This window comes from Schistocerca americana, chromosome X, assembly GCF_021461395.2.
Source record: "Schistocerca americana isolate TAMUIC-IGC-003095 chromosome X, iqSchAmer2.1, whole genome shotgun sequence".
Classification (NCBI taxonomy): Eukaryota; Metazoa; Arthropoda; class Insecta; order Orthoptera; family Acrididae; genus Schistocerca; species Schistocerca americana.
The window spans coordinates 573,364,915-573,384,687 of record NC_060130.1 but is presented as its reverse complement, the minus strand read 5'-3'; the positions used below and the strand labels follow the sequence as shown (position 1 = coordinate 573,384,687).

At 44.9% G+C, this 19,773-nt stretch overlaps 1 protein-coding gene across 1 annotated transcript in view; it reads right to left on the bottom strand.

Annotated features, from left to right (window-relative positions):
• The window catches only part of LOC124555261 (thrombospondin type-1 domain-containing protein 7A-like), a 1,197,505-nt gene that overhangs the window by 208,133 nt on the left and 969,599 nt on the right, over positions 1-19,773 (bottom strand). Inside the window, exons 16-17 of the mRNA XM_047129129.1 lie at positions 18,594-18,818; positions 3,487-3,681 (exon numbers count right to left, since the gene is read on the bottom strand). Coding sequence (XP_046985085.1) covers positions 3,487-3,681; positions 18,594-18,818 — 420 coding nt within the window. The remainder of the gene's footprint in view (positions 1-3,486; positions 3,682-18,593; positions 18,819-19,773) is intronic.

Genomic DNA, 19,773 nt, shown 5'->3' with positions numbered 1-19,773 from the left:
AGCCTCCCCTCGTTACAGATGTCAGAAGTCGTTGGCTGGGCAGACTGGTAAAACACGAAAGACAACAACTGTGACGGAAGTAACATCATACTTTAATGCTGGGCAGAGTACAAGTGTGTCTGAACACACAGTGCAACCAACACTCCTAACGATGGGCCTCTGCAGCCAATGACCCATGCATGTGCCAATGTTAACACCACGACATCAGCAACTACGACTGAAATGGGTACGTGACCATCGACACTGAACTTTGGCGCGTGGACAGAGCGATGCATAGTCTTATAGCTCCCGATACCTTCTCCATCATGTCGATGGGAGGGCGCGAATCTGTCGTCTACCTGCGCAACAGCTCCTTGACATCTGTACTGCGGGACGGAGGCAAACTGGTGGCGGTTCCATTATGCTCGGGGGAACATTCTCGTGGGCATCCATGGATCCAGTGGAGCTCTTGCAAGGCACCATGACAGTCAAGGAGTATCTTACACGGGCTGCAGACCACGGACACCCTTTCATAACAATCGTGTTTCCCGACGACAGTGGCAGTTTTCAGCAAGATAATGTGCCACGACAGAAGGCCAGGAGTGTTATGGAGTGGTTAGAGGAACATAGTGGCGAGTTCTAATTGATGTTCTGGCCCAGAAACTCGCCGCATCTGAAACCGGTCGAATGCATCTGGGATGTCTGAACATTGCGTCAGGGCTCATAGAACCCCTCCCCGGAATTTACGGGTTTAGGTGATTTGTGTGTGCAGATGTGGTGCCAACTCCCTCCAGTGACCTATCAAGGCCTTGTTGCTTCCATGCCACGAAGCGTCGCCGTTGTTTCTCGTGTCAAAGATGGACATACCGGCTATTAGGTAGACGATCGCAATATTCTGGTTGATCAGTGTACAACGGAGCGAAGAAAAGTTCTATTTCCAACTGGCGGACAAATCTTACTCTTAATACGGAACCTTTTTCAAGTTCTACCTCTTTTGAAGACAGATTTCTGGCATGAGGAAGGAACTAATGGAGTGCAAGATAGGATTCGGATTTTAATGTGGGTGGTGTGCTGCTCCTTTAGCTCGATTTATGGCGCCGTCTGTCATGTGACACCAATTCCAGTGTCACCGTCCATGGTATAGGTTGCTTCGCAGAATATCCGTACTGTTTGAACATGTAATGCCGGAAAACAATCTTCCTTGTTAAGCTGTCTGCGTCAGAAATCGTGTACGCTCCTCACGCCAACTTCATGAGGAACTCCGTTCGTTGGTATGATGGGTGGTAACATGTTACAGTTAGATAAAGGTTGATATGTGTAGGTTTGGTCTAAACTCTGGGTTTGAAATTACATCGTGCGTTTTCTAAACAAGGGTGAGAACTGTGCAAAAGCTTACTTCTGTCAGATTATTCGCATTGTGCAGGACAAATGTGTGAAACATTGTCGTCACACAAGGTTTCGACAACCTGAAAAATCCGTCTTGGAGATTGTGTAGGATAGAAAAATACAGCCCAAAGCTTCAGAATGACGAATATTTATTTTTTCAGTGAACCACGGAGAGAAATGTACATTTGTCTATACGTGTTGTAAATTCAACTGCATAGCCTCGAATGAAAGTTACAGAAAATAAAGCGAAGAAGACAAGTGACAGGTGGCTCTTCTTGTGTCTTGTTTAGATAGTCACTCTAGCTGGCTGGGACTGTATACTACGACGGGAGACGTCTTTTCGTCAGCAATGTCGTTAGACATGAATTAATCTAAACCATTTTATTTGAGTGCATTAGTGTCACGATCTAAAACTGAATACAGTAGAGGCGTGGTTTCTCCCGGATTTGTGTTCTCTATCGTGTGGTAGGCAGGTACAGGGGGTGGACAAAAATGCGGAAATATCAAAAACGCAATACATTATCATGTGTAATACAGCGTAGGAGAAGGCTAACATTCAAAACGGTTTTCACTTGTCTCGGAATGGATAAACACAGGTGCTGTATGGTTTCTAAGCGAATATGATACCATTCTTCCGGCAAAACAGTCGCACGTTCAGGTAACCATGATGGGCTTGGATAGCGATCACGCACCTTTCTCTCCGAAGTAGACCACAAAGTCTCAATAATATTGAGATGTGGTGACTTTGGTGACCAGGGGAGATGTGATAATTCATCCTTGTGGTCACAAAACCAGTCCGGGGCGATTCCAGCTGTGTGAACAGGACCTTGTCATCTTGGAATACAGCATCACCACTGGAGTGCAAACATTGCACCGTGGGATGTACCTCATCAACCAAAATTTTCATATAATCCTTGGTAGTAGTGCGACCTGGAAAAGTAACTATGGGGCCCATGGAATACAGCGATATGCTCAAATCACCATAGAACCTCCGTCATGTTTCACTCGTGGGACCAAAAACTGGAACAGAAATGGGAAACAGTGTGAAAAGAGAGTCATCCGACTAAAGGACATGTTTCCATTGCTCCAAATTCTAGGTTTTATTGTGTCGGCACAATGTTTTCCTGTTATGGGAATTTCATTGCTAATGCGTGGTTTTGGAATTACGGCTCGCCCTACAGTTCCCTGCTTATGGAGCTCCACTCTTGTTGTTTTGGTGTTGACAGAGTTTGCGAATGGGACATTCAGTTCTGCAGTGACTTGTGCAGCTGTCGGCCTCTTTATTTTTCATCACAATCCTCTTCAACGACCATCCATCACGATCACTCAACAGACACTTTCCTTCGCGTTGTTACTTAGCGGATGTTGTTTTTACGCTTTCCCTGTATGCAATATAAATCTTCTACACGGTGCCTCCTCAAACATCGAACACTTTGGCTACCTTGGTTACGGAAGCACCCACCATAGATGCACCAACAGTTTGTCCATGTTGAAATTCACTGAGTTCCGACATAACGCACTTGGTATCACACAGAACACTCTTTTGACCACCACTGATACTTGCAACGTATTGACGACATTGCACAGGTGCCGTTCGTGGTCACGTACAGCAGCGCATCCTGCAGGATTGGCTGGCATCTTCATTTATGTCCAAGTAGGCGTTTACCGTGCTGGTTCTATATTTTGTCCAGCCCCTGTATCTGTCAACCAAAGCAGTATTTCTCAAGATGTGTGTGTAAGTACGTCCCGACGGACCAGTTAGGCCATACCAAGTGTGAGTTTATGCCGAACCAAGAAGACTTCCCTTTTCCCCGGGGGCCGTACTAATTTCAGCGGAGACTCGGAGGCGTCAGAACCGAGGTGTCCTGTTTAAGGAATTAATATTTGGACGTGGAGATTGAAATACAGAGTAGATGACCTTTATGACTATGAAATATTAATATATGCTGATTATCAGTATCGCAAAGAATGTAATATCTGCGCGTAGTAATTACTTAAGTGATTTTCAGCGTAATATGTGCAAAAACTACAATGCACTTAAAATGTTTCTACAGACATTACATTACACCATACTTTTCGTTATTTTTACATAAAAATATGTTTTAAGTTTCGCATTGTTACCAATCAGTTCGCGTGTCCTCTTGCTTTTCAGGCAGCTGTGAGTGCACGGAGACCATTCTGACCACTCGGAAACCACGCAGTTATACGTACAGTCGGCGTAGCAAGGCTCTGAGGTTGCCGGAATTTTTGGGTGTTGCTCGATGCAGTTGCTCGGTTCCACTTTGTTCATGCGATGTTTGGGGTTACACCAAACAGCTGGAAACACACAAGCACATGTTACTGAAAAAAAAAAAAAAAAAAAAAACAGGCCATGACACTGAAAAAGAAAATTATTTGATTATGTTGGATGAATATGTCTTCTGTAGGGGAGGGATAGATTACAAGAAATTTCTGGAATGTGGAAATTGTCCTTAAACGAAGTATGCCATTCTAAAAACCAAGAGATGTCGTATTTTTTGTCTCTACCGAGCGCAGGCTTGGAAGAACAATGATGTTTTCTTGGTATGAATTGATGTGTGGTGTGGTGTGCTGCAGACGCATTTCTTTCTTACTATTTTGCATCCTGCTTCCTGAATGAGACTAATGTGGTTTGTAAATTGTTAAACATGGCTTTCCAATTTACATTCGCTCAAAGTACACGAATAACTAAAATTGCTCGCTGACGAAGCACAACAGGCCACAGTTTCTTCTCATCACAGGTACACGCTTGACTTGAAAGAGCTACAAAATAGAAAAAGAAACTGGAATGGGAACAGCCAACCCCAGAGTCACTCGCAGTAAAGGAAATAGAGGCATTTTCAGCCAGTCAGTTTCGAGACATATTGATTAAATTTTCCCCTGGTCCGACTGAAATATCTGAGTTGATGATACCGTGGTTGACACAGCAAGGCTATCAAACTAATATCGGATAACACTCCTTCTGAACTTCTAAGAAATTCTATACGCTGTAATGGTAGGGGGAAGGAGTTTGGTGTCGGAAGATACTGTTGTACTGCTTCATGCTAGACGGCGCGCAGTCACGCAAACATTAACACAGGTAGGAACACTGTAACGCAACGGACTTGGGCTCTACAAAACACGGAATGCAGGACAACAAATAGTACCATAAAATGTGACATGCATTGTAAGATTTCCGCAGCCAAAATATATTTCAGACAAGAGACTGAGAGTTGGTTTATTATCGTTATAGTTATTTCCGTACTTTTATTTCTGAATAAAACGATGTCCATGCACGATAGAACAGCAAAGCTAGAACATACGTAAAAGAAAAGTGTTGATTACGCTAATATTGGCTGCCCATAATTTTATGAAATTTAAAGTGAATATCTTGTTTTTTTATGCACTATTGCCAGGTATACACTGTGTAACAGATGAATTATAAGTAATGTGAGGTCCTTCATGCTTTCTGCCCGTTATCTAGTATGAACCGGTACAATAGTATCTTCCAAGACCAACCCAACTTCCCCTTTACCATTTCAACTCTCTTTACACCCTCTTAGGCGCATACATTCATCAGGCCGAAAGCAACTAATTTACGGTTAGTATGTATAAACGTGCATATATACTGTTGCTCATTTAAATAGCAATGTAACACCAAGAAGGATGACAGGAGGAATATAAGAATTAATTACTCGGTGATTGGGGAATCTATAGCGCGATAAAGTCAGTACGCAGATTTACCACCTCTGGCAGCAGCAATGGCTCTAACCCGGCTGGGCATTGAGTCGAACTGAACTTGGATGACGGTATGGGTACGTCAATCCATGGTTTTTCAACTTTGTACCAGTGTTCATCAAACGTAGTGGTTGGCAACTGGTGGAGTGGTAATCTCTGGGCAGCTCATGGCGTGATGTTTTCAGTAGGTAAAAGATCTGGGGACCATTCTTGCCAGGACAGCAGTCGAAGACTCTGTGTCGAGGTAGGTTATGATAGCACGGAAAAAATGCGAACTTGCGTTAACTTGTTGAAAGATAATGTTACAGACGCCTCGAAACCAAGGCACAGTCACAGGCTTTAACACGTCATAAAAGTAACGACCGCTGTCCGAATTACCGTCTATGAAAACCAGGTATGATCGTGTTGGGTCCATTCGACTATGACAACTGTAATCTGGCAACATCTAATGTACTCAGAACAACCACGTACGGTACGTCCATTGTGATTCTCTACACGGAACCGAGAATCGTTTGTAAAGACGACGTGGAGACACTCCTGTGTCCAGTGTTGTCACTGACCACGCCAGAGGAAGCCTCAACAGTTGTCGCCCTGCTGATAGTACGCGGTGCTCCAGACGGAGCAGCACAGTCCGCGAGAACAGTTGTCTTGCTGCAAATAAACCCATTTTCTGCCTCAAGGTACGTAACGTGGCAGTACGATCCTGCACTATCGATCAGTTAATATTTCTGTCCTCTCTGGCACTAGTCGCGTGGTTATACAAAGATCCTGCATCGCACTGAGAGCGCGTCCTCATGAACCTATCAATTCGTACTGGCATGACAGTTGTGCGATCCCGACCGACTTGAGCAGCAATGCTGCGGAACGATAAAACGCTGTCTCGATACGCCTCGATCGCGTCGCTAACGAATTCCGACACGTACTCCTAGAATTTTCGCTTTCTTACACGAAACATAACAAGCTTCTTAGAAACAACTAAAATTCCAATGCGATTTCTGAATTAAAAACGCTATGCGTAATCTTTTCTTACACACGGTTTTTTTCCGAAGAGCCGTCAGGCGCATTTTCTCTGGTGTTTCGGCAGTTATTTGCAATTTATTCTATGAAGCGTTTAGCTGGCGTCAGCCCAAAGAAATCTTGCTCATCATATCTTTCATACGACGTCCAGCGTCATCGGAAAGCGTCGGTTTGTTTCCCATTACAAACAAAATGATTTTTAAAGTGGAATTTTACGTGCCCATTCGACAGAGTGGTTCCAGAATAGTCTAGTGCGATATTCATTCTATCAGTGTGTTTTAACAGGGACAATAAAACATGAAGAATAACAACTGCTCCATCAGCGACGCCAGAGTCCTGGCCCAAGCTGCCTGCTACCGTCACACAGAAGCGCTGCTCAGGCGTTGCTGGAGTACTGTTCCTTCTACGGGTTTTACTACTCGTATTAATACATATCGATAAAACGATTAACGCACTTGAGTATTTTGGAACCGCTCTATCGAATGCGAGCGTAAAATTTCACTTTCAAAAATAATTTAGTTTGTAATAGGAAACAATCCCACACTTTTCGTCGATTCTGTACGTCGTGTGAAAGACATGATAAGTAGGATTTCTTGGAGCTAGCTCTGGCTACATCCCACAGAAAAGAAATTGCAAATATCTGTTGAAACACCAGGAAAAATGCACCTGACGACCCATAGGATAGCCGTGCGGTTAAAGGCGCTGCAGTCTGGAACCACAAGACCGTTACGGTCGCAGGTTCGAATCTTGCCTCGGGCATGGATGTTTGTTATGTCCTTAGGTTAGTTAGGTTTACGTAGTTCTAAGTTCTAGGGGACTGATGACCTCAGCAGTTGAGTCCCATAGTGCTCAGAGCCATTTTTGAACCCATAGGATAGACACCTGGTATACAACGTGTAGATGACGTTACTTCTGCCTACTTTGTGAGGTTGCGTTGAAATACTACTCTCTTCCCCATCCAAGCATTCAATGGTCTTCACTCTAATTTGACGTTTGTCTTGATGGTACTGCAACTTTAATGGCCAGCAGTGTTTATTTATCTACTGTATATTGTAAGTAAGTGCCAGTCGTAGGTAGAAAAGCGTCAAGTACAACGCGTTCATTATAAATAAATTTTATAAGTACGACACTGTGATTGACAGTAGCGTTTTTGCTAGAAGTGAATGTCTCTCCCCTAACCATTATTCGTCTTTTTGTAGACAACTCTGGACTAGAGATAGTATAGTGGGACAATATTTAATAAATAAGCGCGCCACCCTCGCAATTAAGAGTTTATCTGTTGTGCCCGAATTAGTTATGTTCACTAAAATGAAATTACGAAGAACTTTTAATGTCTGCCTGCAAAATCCTGCAAATATATTGTCTGACTTTCCGGTTATTGGTCGTACCGCCGAATCTCTGTTTAACATGACTACATTTCAGCAAACAACCACGTTACATTGTGAGGTGCGCGTGGCTTTTTGTCTCCCGGGTCTCGCCCGGGGACGTGTTCACTGCACATCGTATCCGCTAGTGTTGTACCCGCATCAGAAGCCAGTTCGTTGTTGTTGCAAGATATCTCTTTTCGATTTTTAATTAACCGAAGTGCGGGTTCCCAGTCCGTGCTAAGGTTGTAGCCGCAGTCGCGGTTGATGAATTTGTCGTATACTCGTATTTAAATCGATTCTTTTATTGACACAGTCCCAATAGCCTGAAGTTTGCGCCAGGGCATTTATACTGTTGCAATTCATTATCTGTAACTGTGAGAGGCAACGCTCTGCGGTTCCAGATTTTCTTCGTTGTATTACTCGAATGTAGGGTTTGAAATACTGTCTACATTTCATTACAACTAACAGCGACGAAACTTTTCTAGGGGTATCGATACCATCAGTGAACAACCCGAGAGTGCTACGGAAGCTATCTGATAAGTCTTTTATGTACATTGCGATCATTTGCTGCTCTTTTACGCTCCCTTTCGGCATCTCACAAGTTACTGTCGGTTCCATTGACATTTCAATGTTACGTATTGGGTTCTGTCAAAGTTTCTTCGAGTCAACGTATATTTGAAATTATACTTCGTAGGATCGTATCTTGGTTATCAAATGACAGTGCCGTACGGTGTTGCTTTTCGGAAACATGCCAGACGTACTACATACTTGGTTCTGTCTATTAATTAAAAACATATTGTGCGTGAGAAACGTGAGCTGTGTTTCACGCTGGTGATGGTGGCGTAACACAAGCTAATACACTGAGAGCACATTCTTTTTCACGAGGAAGTACGTAACTTTCGAACAGAGAACATATTCCAGGACCCTGCACAATATGGACGTTGGTTTGCAATTCTGTACATAAGCCACTCGTGACCTGTTTGCAAGAAGGCCTTTTGATAAATATGAGATAGGAAAGGAGCTGATTACACAGCATATTTTTAATGAAAAACTCTCATAGGAATTCAGTTACGATCTAGGCCCGTTTTCACCTTGAGTAATTTTAACTGAAATACGCACCAAGAGTCTGCGCCGCAACCAAACGGCAGCTATTAGAAAGTAATAAACTGATTTATTGGGTACGTAATTGTTAAAATTGTGGGTTAGGCCAAATCGGCAACAAATAAGCGTACATACTTAGAGGCTGGACAGGAAACACCACTGACATACGCTGTCATGTTCAGTACCGATGGAAAAGTCGAAATGTACAGTCGCTTATCCCTAGTGAAATTCTGCTTTGCACGAATAGGGAACTAGCAGACACGATTTTCATCTATCGTATCATTTCTCTTAGAGGAGACGTCCGACGCGCGTTATCTTTCGATAACCATTCCAGCATCTGAAAAAAGCAGTACAAGTGATATCACTAAATGTCCATAAAGCACAATGAACTGTATAGACTCCCTGCCTTGGAGTAAGAGGTTCCTGCTCACGGGGGTAAGTCTCATTCGATAAGCAGTCGATTAGTTGCATGAGAAATGAGCGTCATGTACAGTATTGTGAGAATATTAATATGGACATAGCAGTTACTGCCATGCTGTTCACAGAGGGTGCAAGATTTAATTTATCATGAAATCGGACCTCGCGTTGTATTGAGTTAATGTTGGTACGGCGCTATACACGGAGGTGACAAAATTCGTGGAATACTTCCTAATACCGTGTCAGATCTCCTTTTTCCCGGCGTAGTGCAGCAGCTTCACGTGGCATAGGCTCAACAAGTCAATGGAAGTCCCCTGCAGAAATACTGAGCCATGCTCCCTCTGTAGCCGTACATAATTGCAAAAATGTTGCCGGTGCTGGATGCTGTGCACGAACTGACCCCTCGATTATGACCCATAAATGTTCGATGGGATTCATTTTGGGCCATCTATGTGGCCAATTCATTTGCTCGAATTGTTCAGAATGTTCTTCAAACCAAAGGTGAGGACCGGTGATATGGCGCATTGTCATCCATAAAAATCTCATCGTTGTTTGGGAACATTAAGTCAGTGAATGATCTCCAAGTAGCCGAACATAACCATTTCCAGTCAGCAATCGGTTTAGTTGGACAAGAGGACTCAGTCCATTTAATGTAAACACAGCCCACACCATTATGGAGCCACCGTCAGCTTGCACAGTGCCTTTTTGACAACTTGGGCCCATGGCTTCGTGGGGTCTCTGCAACACTCGAACCCTACCATCAGCTCTTACTAACTGAAATCGGGACTCATCCGACCAGACCACGGTTTTCCAGTCGCCTATGGTCCAATCGATATGGTCACGAGCCCAGAAAAGGCGCTGTAGGTGATGTCGTGCTGTTAGCAAAGGCATTAGCGTCGGTCGTCTGCTGCCATAGCCTGTTACCGCCACATTTCGTCGCACTTCCCTAACGGATAAGTTCGTCGTACGTTCCACATTGATTTCCGCGGTTATTTCACGCAGTGTAGCTTGTTTGTTAGCACTGATAACTCGACGCAAACGCCGCTGCTCTTAAGCGAAGGCTGTCTATATACGTGCATATCGCTATCGCATGTCTTTTGTCACCTCAGTGTAAAGACCTCGGTACGGTGTGGACGAGAGCCCCAAGTTTTCCTCAGGTATACCAAATCAAGCTGAAACAACTTACTGATGGTCAGATCCTATAGAGTTACCAAATTACTAGAACTTATATGTTTCATCTGCTGCCCCAAATAGTTCCACACATATTCTGCGAGATTAAGAGGGGATTTAGCAAGCCAGTTGAGGTGCGATATGGTGCCACAATGTTCATCACACGGGTTGTGTCATTTTGGAAGATGAGAGTTTCCACAGCATTTTCTTCAAGTGCAATACTTGGTCACCGAGAATGTTGAAATAAACGTCGTCGTTCATGTTCACGATAACATAAATGGGTGGACTCAATTCATGTTTCGTGAAGCATCACATAATCACTTCCGGCTGGTATTACATCCTACACACACTGGGGCTTAAAAAGCTCACTCGGCAGTTTGTGCACTCGACTTGTTGCAACCTTTGAAAGGAATCAATATCGCGACTATTCGTACCGAACTACGCGCCCTGCATCAGCTACCGTCTCGTTTCTGTGTCGTCTGGCCTACTGAAGACGTGCAGCTTGATGCTCCGCTGTGAGAAATGGCACATTGGGAGGTAATCAATACCGTATTTCATTTGCATGCGGTTTTCTTCACAATGTTCGCTCGGTTACAGGTTGAGATGGACCTGTTTTTAGTGACAGTAGCTATTCCTGTCGGGTTTGAAATCGATTTTAATTGACAAGGAGTGACATTCTTTTTCCGATCCCTGTCAGTCTGAACATTTTGCGACCGCTGTTTCTACACCTTGTTACTTGGCTGCGAGTGGTACACTGCCCCTTTAGACATGTAAGACCGTCCACGTTGATACACGGACAAATCGAACAATTTATTTCAGGGTGTGATCTTGGGCACGTCGCGACAGGGCCTTTCTGCCATTCTGTCACGTCGGCCTAACTAGCTCCGCTGAATCTACGCAGGCCGACTGACACATACACACCGCTCCACTGCCACGAGTATCATCAGCGGTGGAGGGCTACACAGCCGCCTGTTACCAACCATATATCATCTACAGCGGTGCAAAACGATTAGTGGGCTCTTATAAATAAGTGACTAATACAATTCCTGACAAAAATGTGAACAATCCAGAAGCGTAGGAGAAAATGAAATGAAACTTTACGAGTTGAGAGGATATGTGACGTTATTTCAGAGATTAAAAATTGAATCAACATTACGAAGAACTTGGCAATATGATCCCACATAGCAGTATGATGTTGCAGCCACTCTGGACTGGATGCATGCACTGATTCAGGTGGGATGGGTGTCAGAAGCCGTTGTATCCTCTCCTATAGCAAGTCGGCCCACAACTGTTGTAGCTCGTCATGGATATCTTTAATACTGGCACTGGGAAGGGGTTGATATATGTTTTATCGGAGACAGATCTGGGGATGTTCATGGTCACAGGAGTACCTCAACGTCACGAAAACAATTCACAGAGGCATGTCCATGTTTGAACTAGCATTGTCCTGTTGAAAAATGAAATCATGATACTACCGCATGGAGGTAACACATGCGGACGTAGGTTGCCCGGGTCGTATCGTTGTGCCATCGGAATTCCTTCAGTCACAGCCAGCCTTGACCTGAAGTCATACGCGATGCCTCCCCATCACATGACCCGCTGTACCTCTCCAAAACATTGGGAGAAGATACCTCCCCCACAAGCCGCCGCCATACTCGTCTACGATGGTCATCTGGGGTAGTACAGAACCGCCAGTTGTAGCTGAACACAATGCGAAGCCACTCAACAGCAGTTCATGCTTTCCAGTCATGGCACCTCTCCAAACGCAGTGTTTGTGTTGTGGCGTTAACAACAGCCTCCGTACGGTCCTGTAATTTCCTAATTCGGATGCTAGCGGTCTCTGGGTAAAGGAGTGAGATGACACAGAATGTTGCTGGGAGTCCATTAAATAATTAAATTTTCACTCTGCATCGGAGTGTGCGCTGATCTGAAACTTCCTGGCAGATAAAAACCGTGTACCGAACCGAGGCTCCAACTCGAGACCATTGCCTTTCGCGGGCAAGTGCTCTACCGACTGAGCTACCCTAGTACGACTCACGACCCGTCCTCACAGCTTTAATTTCGCAGTACCTCGTCACCTACCTTCTAAACTTCAGAGAAGCTGGAGCAATGGAGTGTTAGTTCTGAAAGTTTCGCAGGAGAGCTTCTGTGAAGTTTGGAAGGTAGGAGACGAGGTACTGGCGGAATCAAAGCTGTGAGAACGGGTCGTGAGTCGTGCTTGGGTGGCTCAGTCGGTAGAGCACTTGCCCTCGAAAGGTAAAGGTCCCGAGTTCGCGTCTCGGTCCGGCACACAGTTTTAATCTGCCACGAAGTTCCAGTCCAGTGCATGTTATCGGATGGCAGGCGAAGACGTGAAGGAGTTACGATGTGCCTGGTGCACAACATAGAAACCATCCCTTTGTGCTGGCTACACGCGGTAGACCGGAACCTTGGCGACGAGTCAAGCAATCCAACTTCGAGCCACTGTCACATCTGAAAGCTTCTCCGATCTGGATATTGCACGATTCGAGCTGCCGGCGAAATGTAGATCCATAATGAGGTCCTTTTCAGACTTTGTCAGTTGCTAATAGCCCTGTCTCAGACGAATACGTGTCTCTAGAGAACAGAAATGAGCTGCATATTCCCGTTGCAAACTCGCCAGCGAGTCCTGTGACGTCGTCTCCGAAATCGCTGTCTCGGTGAGCCCGTAGACGTGACCCGTGAATCGCTGCCGCAGTCCAATAGTCACATGAGTTTGTTGTCAGGTACATGTCGACTCGTCTCGCTCAGAGAGGAGAGCGAGTACATTAGTTCGCAAGTATAACCTAACCGCGGACTCGCGGCATTCTCGCTACGTACACAGCCGTTTTAAAGAAAATTTCCGCCATTGAAATGTAAATTACTGTTAATTTATTTCACACAGTCGTGACTGGGGCTTTATACCCATTCTCAAGTCACAAAATTTCCGACTTTCCTAAATGCCAGATGCAACTAATACGCCAACACAAAGGCTGACCGGGTTACAATCAATATTGTTATTTTTATACATAGATTTATATAGATAAAACTTTTTTAAATATTCAGAGAGTGTCTGACAATTATGTTGACAAATACACACTTGCGAGGCGTTACCGTATGTGTTACGACAGTACCATGAAACATGACACTAAGGATGATGTGCAGTTTCTAAATGGTGATTAATTATTAAAAGGCTGTGCGAGGTAGCCGCGCTCTCTAAGGCGCCTTACCGTACCGTGTTTCGCGCGGCTCCCCCCCCCCCCCCCCCACCTATGCGTAAGATGGTTTAAGTTAGATTAAGTAGTGTGTAAGACCATCTGATCCCGAAAGCCGGTCAATTCACCTCGTCACTGGTACTTTACAGCAGAAAGATCACGTACTCATCTTAGGTACTAACAATACTAAGAATAAGTCAAGACTAGCCTTACGCTCCAGCATGCTTCAGGAGATAAAGAGTCGTCAAATATGAAGCGACTGCATTGCCACAGTTCTCAGACTCGCCACACGGATCTCCAGCGGGAGGGAAGGAAGTCCGCTAGCATTGATTTCTCAGCGGCGCCTTGATTTGTGAAGTATGCAGCCCGAACAATAGTATCGTACTCGCCCCGTTTGTGATCTCTACGTAGCACCTCCGTGTCATTCAGAGTGATCACGAAACATTTGACTCTGTTCACACCCAACCAGTCCTGGTAACAACACTAGATACGAAAAAGGCTAAAGCACTTTGATGGCCGTTCTATCCATGCCAGAGAACTGCTACTCTAAATATCTACACTCATGTTCAGAAAAAAACAGAGCACCTTGAACGAGTAGAGATAGGACGTTCATATTGATATAACATGTAAATTAGTATGTTCTGCAGAACTGATTAGTATTTGAACCATGTCGGCCAGCAGGTTCGCGGTAAACATCGATATCGCGGCACAGCATCACCTGCCAGTAAAATGTGCTGCGGCTCTTGTTTTCGCTATAAATCGAAAGTAATGGATCGGTGTGACTTAAGCACACGTGCCGGATGCCTCGCCGACGTATGCGCGAACCGTACCATCAAATCAGAGAGTTTGAAAGAGGGACCATTATTGGCATGCGAAAAAGTGATGCATTCATGCGGGAAATTGCTGATCGTGTGGGACGAAGCGTTTCGGCAGTGCAATGGATTTGTGCACAATGGTTCACGGAAGGCCGTAGAACACGGCGAGATGGGTCAGGTCGCACCACCGAGACCATCCCCGAGATGATCGACACCTCATTCGAATTGCATTGCTGGACAGATCTTCGTCCTCCTCTGCTCTGGAGCAGTAGTGGAACAGTGTAACACATCTACATCTACACATACATGGATACTCTGCAAATCTCACTTAAGTGCCTGACAGAGGGTTCATCGAACCACCTTCAAAATAATTCTCTATTATTCCAATCTCGAACAGCGAGCGGGAAAAAGGAACACACAGCTTTCAATGCTAGCTCTGACTTCCCTTATTTTATTATGGTAACTGTTTCTCCCTATGTAGATCGGCGTCAACAAAATATTTTCACATTCAGAGGAGAAAGTTGGTGATTGAAATTTCGTGAGAAGAATTCGCCGCAACGAAAAACGCCTGTGTTTTAATGATGTCCACCCCAAATCCTGTATCATGTCCGTGACACTCACTCGCCTGTTTCTCGATAATACAAAAGACGCTACTCTTCTTTGAACTTTCTCCACGTACTCCGTTAATCCTATCTGGGTAGGATTCCACACCGTTCAGCAGTACTCCAAAGGGGAACGTACAAGCGTGCTGTACGCAATCTCTTTAGTAGATCTGTTGCATCTTCTAAGTGTTCTGCCAATAACACGAAGAATTTGATTCGCTTTCCCCACAACATTTTCTATGTGTATTTTCCAATTTAAGCTTTCCGTAATTGTAATTTCTAGGTAATATATATTTGAAGAATCAGTCTGAGTTGCGCAAATTTTCTGGTCTTTAGCAGGTGTTTGCTAAATTAATCTAACCTTCTTCAGAAACATAAAATTACTATAACATGACATAGTAAGGCACAGTCAACATTAAAATTAAAACCTATAGTACCGTGGTACCATGTCGAATTAAAACTACTTAACTGAAGTCCAGCCCCGGCATCTATTCACCACGCGGTCGGTTGGCAGCAGCCAAGATTAATTTAGCCGAAACCTAGTAAAGACCAGAAAATTTGCGCAGCTGAGGCTGATTCTTCAAAATATTAGTTTATAACAGTTTCTGGCAGGGCTGCACTATGCAAAAAATTCTTAATTTCTAGGTATTTAGCCGAATTTATGGCTTTAGAGTTGACTGATTTATCGTTTAACCGAAGTTTAAAGGATTCCTTTTAGCACTCATGTGGATAACCTCACACTTCTCGTTATTTAGGGTGAATTGCCAATTTTTGCACCTTACAGATATCTTTTCTAAATCGTTTTGCAATTTGTTTTGAACTTTTGGAGACTTTAGTAGACGATAAATGATAGCATCATCTGCAAACAATCTAAGATGGCTGCTCAGATGTCGTACTCTATCAGGGGTGACGGTCCGTCGACTTTTATTACGGCGTGTGTTATGCGCGCGCGTCCACTTCTCCTCCTACCTTTGACGAATGTGCATAAACACGCTAGGCGGCAATGCTGTATGGAACGACGTCACTGGGGCCGGAAAGCATCGGATAATGTTTTCGGACGAATCCAGATTCTGTTTCCTTGAAAATGATGGCCGCATTTTGGTTTTCTGGAGACAGGGGCAGGGGCATCACAGTGACTGTGTTCGCACAACACACAAAGCGCCAGCTCAAGGCCTTATGGTGTAAGCTGCTATTGGGTAGAACTACAAATCACAGCTGGTGCGTGTCCAGGGCATTGTGACCGGTGTGAGCTACGTGAATGACATCCTGCGACCCGCAGCCACAGCCTTTCTGCACAACGCCCTTTGACGCCATTTTTCAGAAAGACAGAGCATAACCACATGTTGCTGAACGAACACGTACCTTCTTGGTATCACAGCATGTCAGTCTTTTGCCCTGGCCCGCCGGATCACCAGACTTGTTGCCAATCGAAAACGTGTGGAATACGATGACACAATGCCTGCCGCCACAGATGAAACTTTGGAACCAGGTGAATGCAATGTGACACCTATACCACAGGACACCTTTTGTGCCTTATACGCGTCTATGCCATCACTCAGGGACAAGTTGTCAGGGTCCATGGCAGACTTTGTGCCTACTAGGCAACAGAACACGTGCTATCTAAGGTGATGGAAATGCTAATCATTTCAGCAGAACATACTAATGTGCATTTCCTGTGAATATGAACGTCCTATCTCTAGTAGTTCAACGTGTTCAGTTTTTTTTCTGAAAATGAGTATGTATACTCGCCGATGGTGCGTACGTGTACCAAGTTACATTGACATCGGACTATGAGCTCTGGATGCTTCACTTTTATTGTCAGGCAGTGTATTTTGCCGATGAGCTTAGCATCATTTCCGCTAATCTCTCTCTCATTGATGACAGTCGCGGGAAAATATTCTACACCTACATCTACTTCTACATAGATACTCCGCAAGCCACCGTACGGCACGTGGAAAAGGGTACCCTGTACCACTACTAGCCATTTCCTTTCCTGACTCACTGTCAAACAGAGTGAGGGGAAAACGACTGTCTATATGCCTCCGTATGACCCCTAATTTCTCGTATTTTATCTTCGTGGCCCTTACGTGAAATGTATGTTGGTGGCAGTAGAATCGTTCGGCAGTCAACTTCAGTTGCCAGTTCTCTAAATTTTCTCGTTAGTGAACCTCGAAAACAATGTCGCCTTCTCTCCTGGGATTCCCGTTCTGGTTCCTGATTCCGTAACACTTACAAGTTCTAAAAAACTGCAGCCCCCCTTTGAATTGCCCGAATGTCTTCCTTTAAACTGACTAGGTACAGATCCCAAACACTCGAGCAGTACTCAAGAATTGGTCTCAGCAGCGTCCTATATGCGATTTCCTTTACAGATGAACCATTCTTTACTAACATACTCCAAATAAACGGAAGTCGACCATTCGTCTTCCCTAGCACAGTTCTCGCATGCTCATTCCATTTCATGTCGCTTTGTAGCGTTACGCCCAGATATTTAAACGACGTGACTACGTCAAGCAGACACTAATAATGCTGTATGCAAACATTACTGGTTTATTGTTCCTACTTATCCATATTAACTTACATTTTTCCATATTTAGAGGCAGCTGCCATTCATCATATCAACTAGAAATTTTGCGTAAGTCATCTGGTATTCTCCTTCAGTCACTCAACTGCGCCAACTTACCGTACAACACAGCATCATCAGCAAACAACCGCGGATTGCTGCCCACCCTGCCCGCCAAACCATTTACACTGAGCAGCCCGAGCATTATGACCAACGACTTACAGTCGATATAAACCTGTCCAGGCATTAGCAGCTTCACCCAGTGAGGAATGTCTGATAGTCAGACACACTCACGGTGCATGTAGTACCAGTGGACTTTAATGATGGGTAGAGTACAAGTGTGTGTGAACGCACAATGCACCGAACACTCCGAACGATGGGCTTCCGCAGCCGACGACCCATGCATATGCCACTGTCAACACCACGATTTCGGCAATTACCTCTGAAATGGGCACGTGACCATCGACACTGGGTGTTGGCGCAGTGGCAAAGCGTTTCGTGGTCTGATGAATCCCGAGACTTTCTTCATGAAGCTAATCGAAGGTCGCGAATCCGTCGTCTTCCAGGGAAACAGCTCCTTGTCACATGTACTACGGGACGGAGAAACACTGTCGGCGGCTTCATTATGCTCTGTGGAACATTCATGTGGGCATCCATGGGTCCAATGGAGCTCGTGCAAGGCACCGTAACGGCCACGGAGTATCGTAAACTGGTTGCAAACCACGTACGCCCATTCATGGTGATCAGTTCCCGGCGGCAGTGGCATTTTTCAGTAAGATAATGCACCATGTCACAAGTCCAGAAGTTTGATGGAGTAGCCCGAGGAACCCTATCGAACAAATCTGGGACGTGACTGAACGTGGCGTCAGAACTCATCGCCCCCCACCCTGGAATATGCGGGAAAGAGGTGACTTGACTGTGCAGATATGGTGACAGCTCCCTCCAACGACCTGCCAGGACCTCAGTGCTTCAGTGATACGCTGCGTCGACGCCGTTATTCGTGCTAAAGATGGGCATATCGGGTATTAGGTAGATGGTCACATTGTTCTGGATGATCATTGTATGTGTTGTATATTCCCAAAGAGAGACCACAGAAACAGTTATCACGTTCAGTTACTCCTTACGATGGTGATATCAGAGACCGTCAAAAGTACCTGTAATTTATCAAATTTTACTCGAGCATGGTATATATGAATGACAGAAGGAGAATTAAAATTGTTTCAAAGTCACACCCCTGACGCGGTATCCGACTCCGCACTCGACGTTGTTGGGCAGCTGGCAATCAGACCAGTTGCCGACGTCCCAGTTGAAGCGGCGGCAGCGCGCGCCCGACAGCGGGCAGGGCCGCCAGTCCATCAGCTTGCCGCACTGCTTGCCGCCGTTCTCGGGCGGCTGGATCACCAGGCGTCGCCGCAGCTGCGCCGGCGCCAACTCCTGCTGCGCCGAGTCCGGCGGGGCTGCAACACGGCGTAACTCTGAAGGTGGTGCGATCTGCCAGCACAATCGCTTTCCAGACACTGCTGAAACTATCTGAAATATCTGTTTGTAAATTGTTAACACCAACATACGGGGTGGTCAGGAACAGTCTGGAAAGCTCGTAAGAGAGTCGCAGGGTATGTTGCTCTAAGAAATAGTTATAAAATGTAAACTTTCACTACTGGAAATATCACAGTGAATAATTGGAGACATGGCAGAAAGGAACTATGCCGTTTTCACAAGCATCCGAAGATTCATTTTGCCGTGGAGGAGGAGCCAAGCAGAAGATTACATTTTCTTAATGTGATAGTTTTCAAGAAACAAAATGGTAAAAACCTTGAATGCTTGGTGCTTCGCAGCTTTCAGATATTTATTAAAAGACATCTTTTATACACCATGACCTACACTAGAAATGTTTTATTTGCCAAATTCGGTTTTCAGGTTCACAATCCATCATCAGTAGCATATTATGCATTTATATAGCAACGACATGCTTGTCAGTTAATACGATAGGGTATGAAATATGTGCTACAACATAATACACAGTTAGTCATGCATATAAGTGCTGTCAAATTCTAGGCAGTGACAATTCTTGATAATGTCTGACATAACCGTCATATAGAGTAAACATGGAAATTACGTGATTACTATATATGACCGTTATGCCCAACATTATCAAGAATTGTTCAAAATGGTTCAAATGGCTCTGAGCACTATGGGACTCAACTGCTGTGGTCGTAAGTCCCCTAGAACTTAGAACTACTTAAACCTAACTAACCTAAGGACATCACACACATCCATGCCCGAGGCAGGATTGGAACCCGCGACCGTAGCGGTCGTGCGGTTCCAGACTGTAGCGCCTTTAACCGCTCGGCCACTCTGGCCGGCTATCAAGAATTGTCACCGCCTGAAATTTGACAGCAGTAACACAAATGA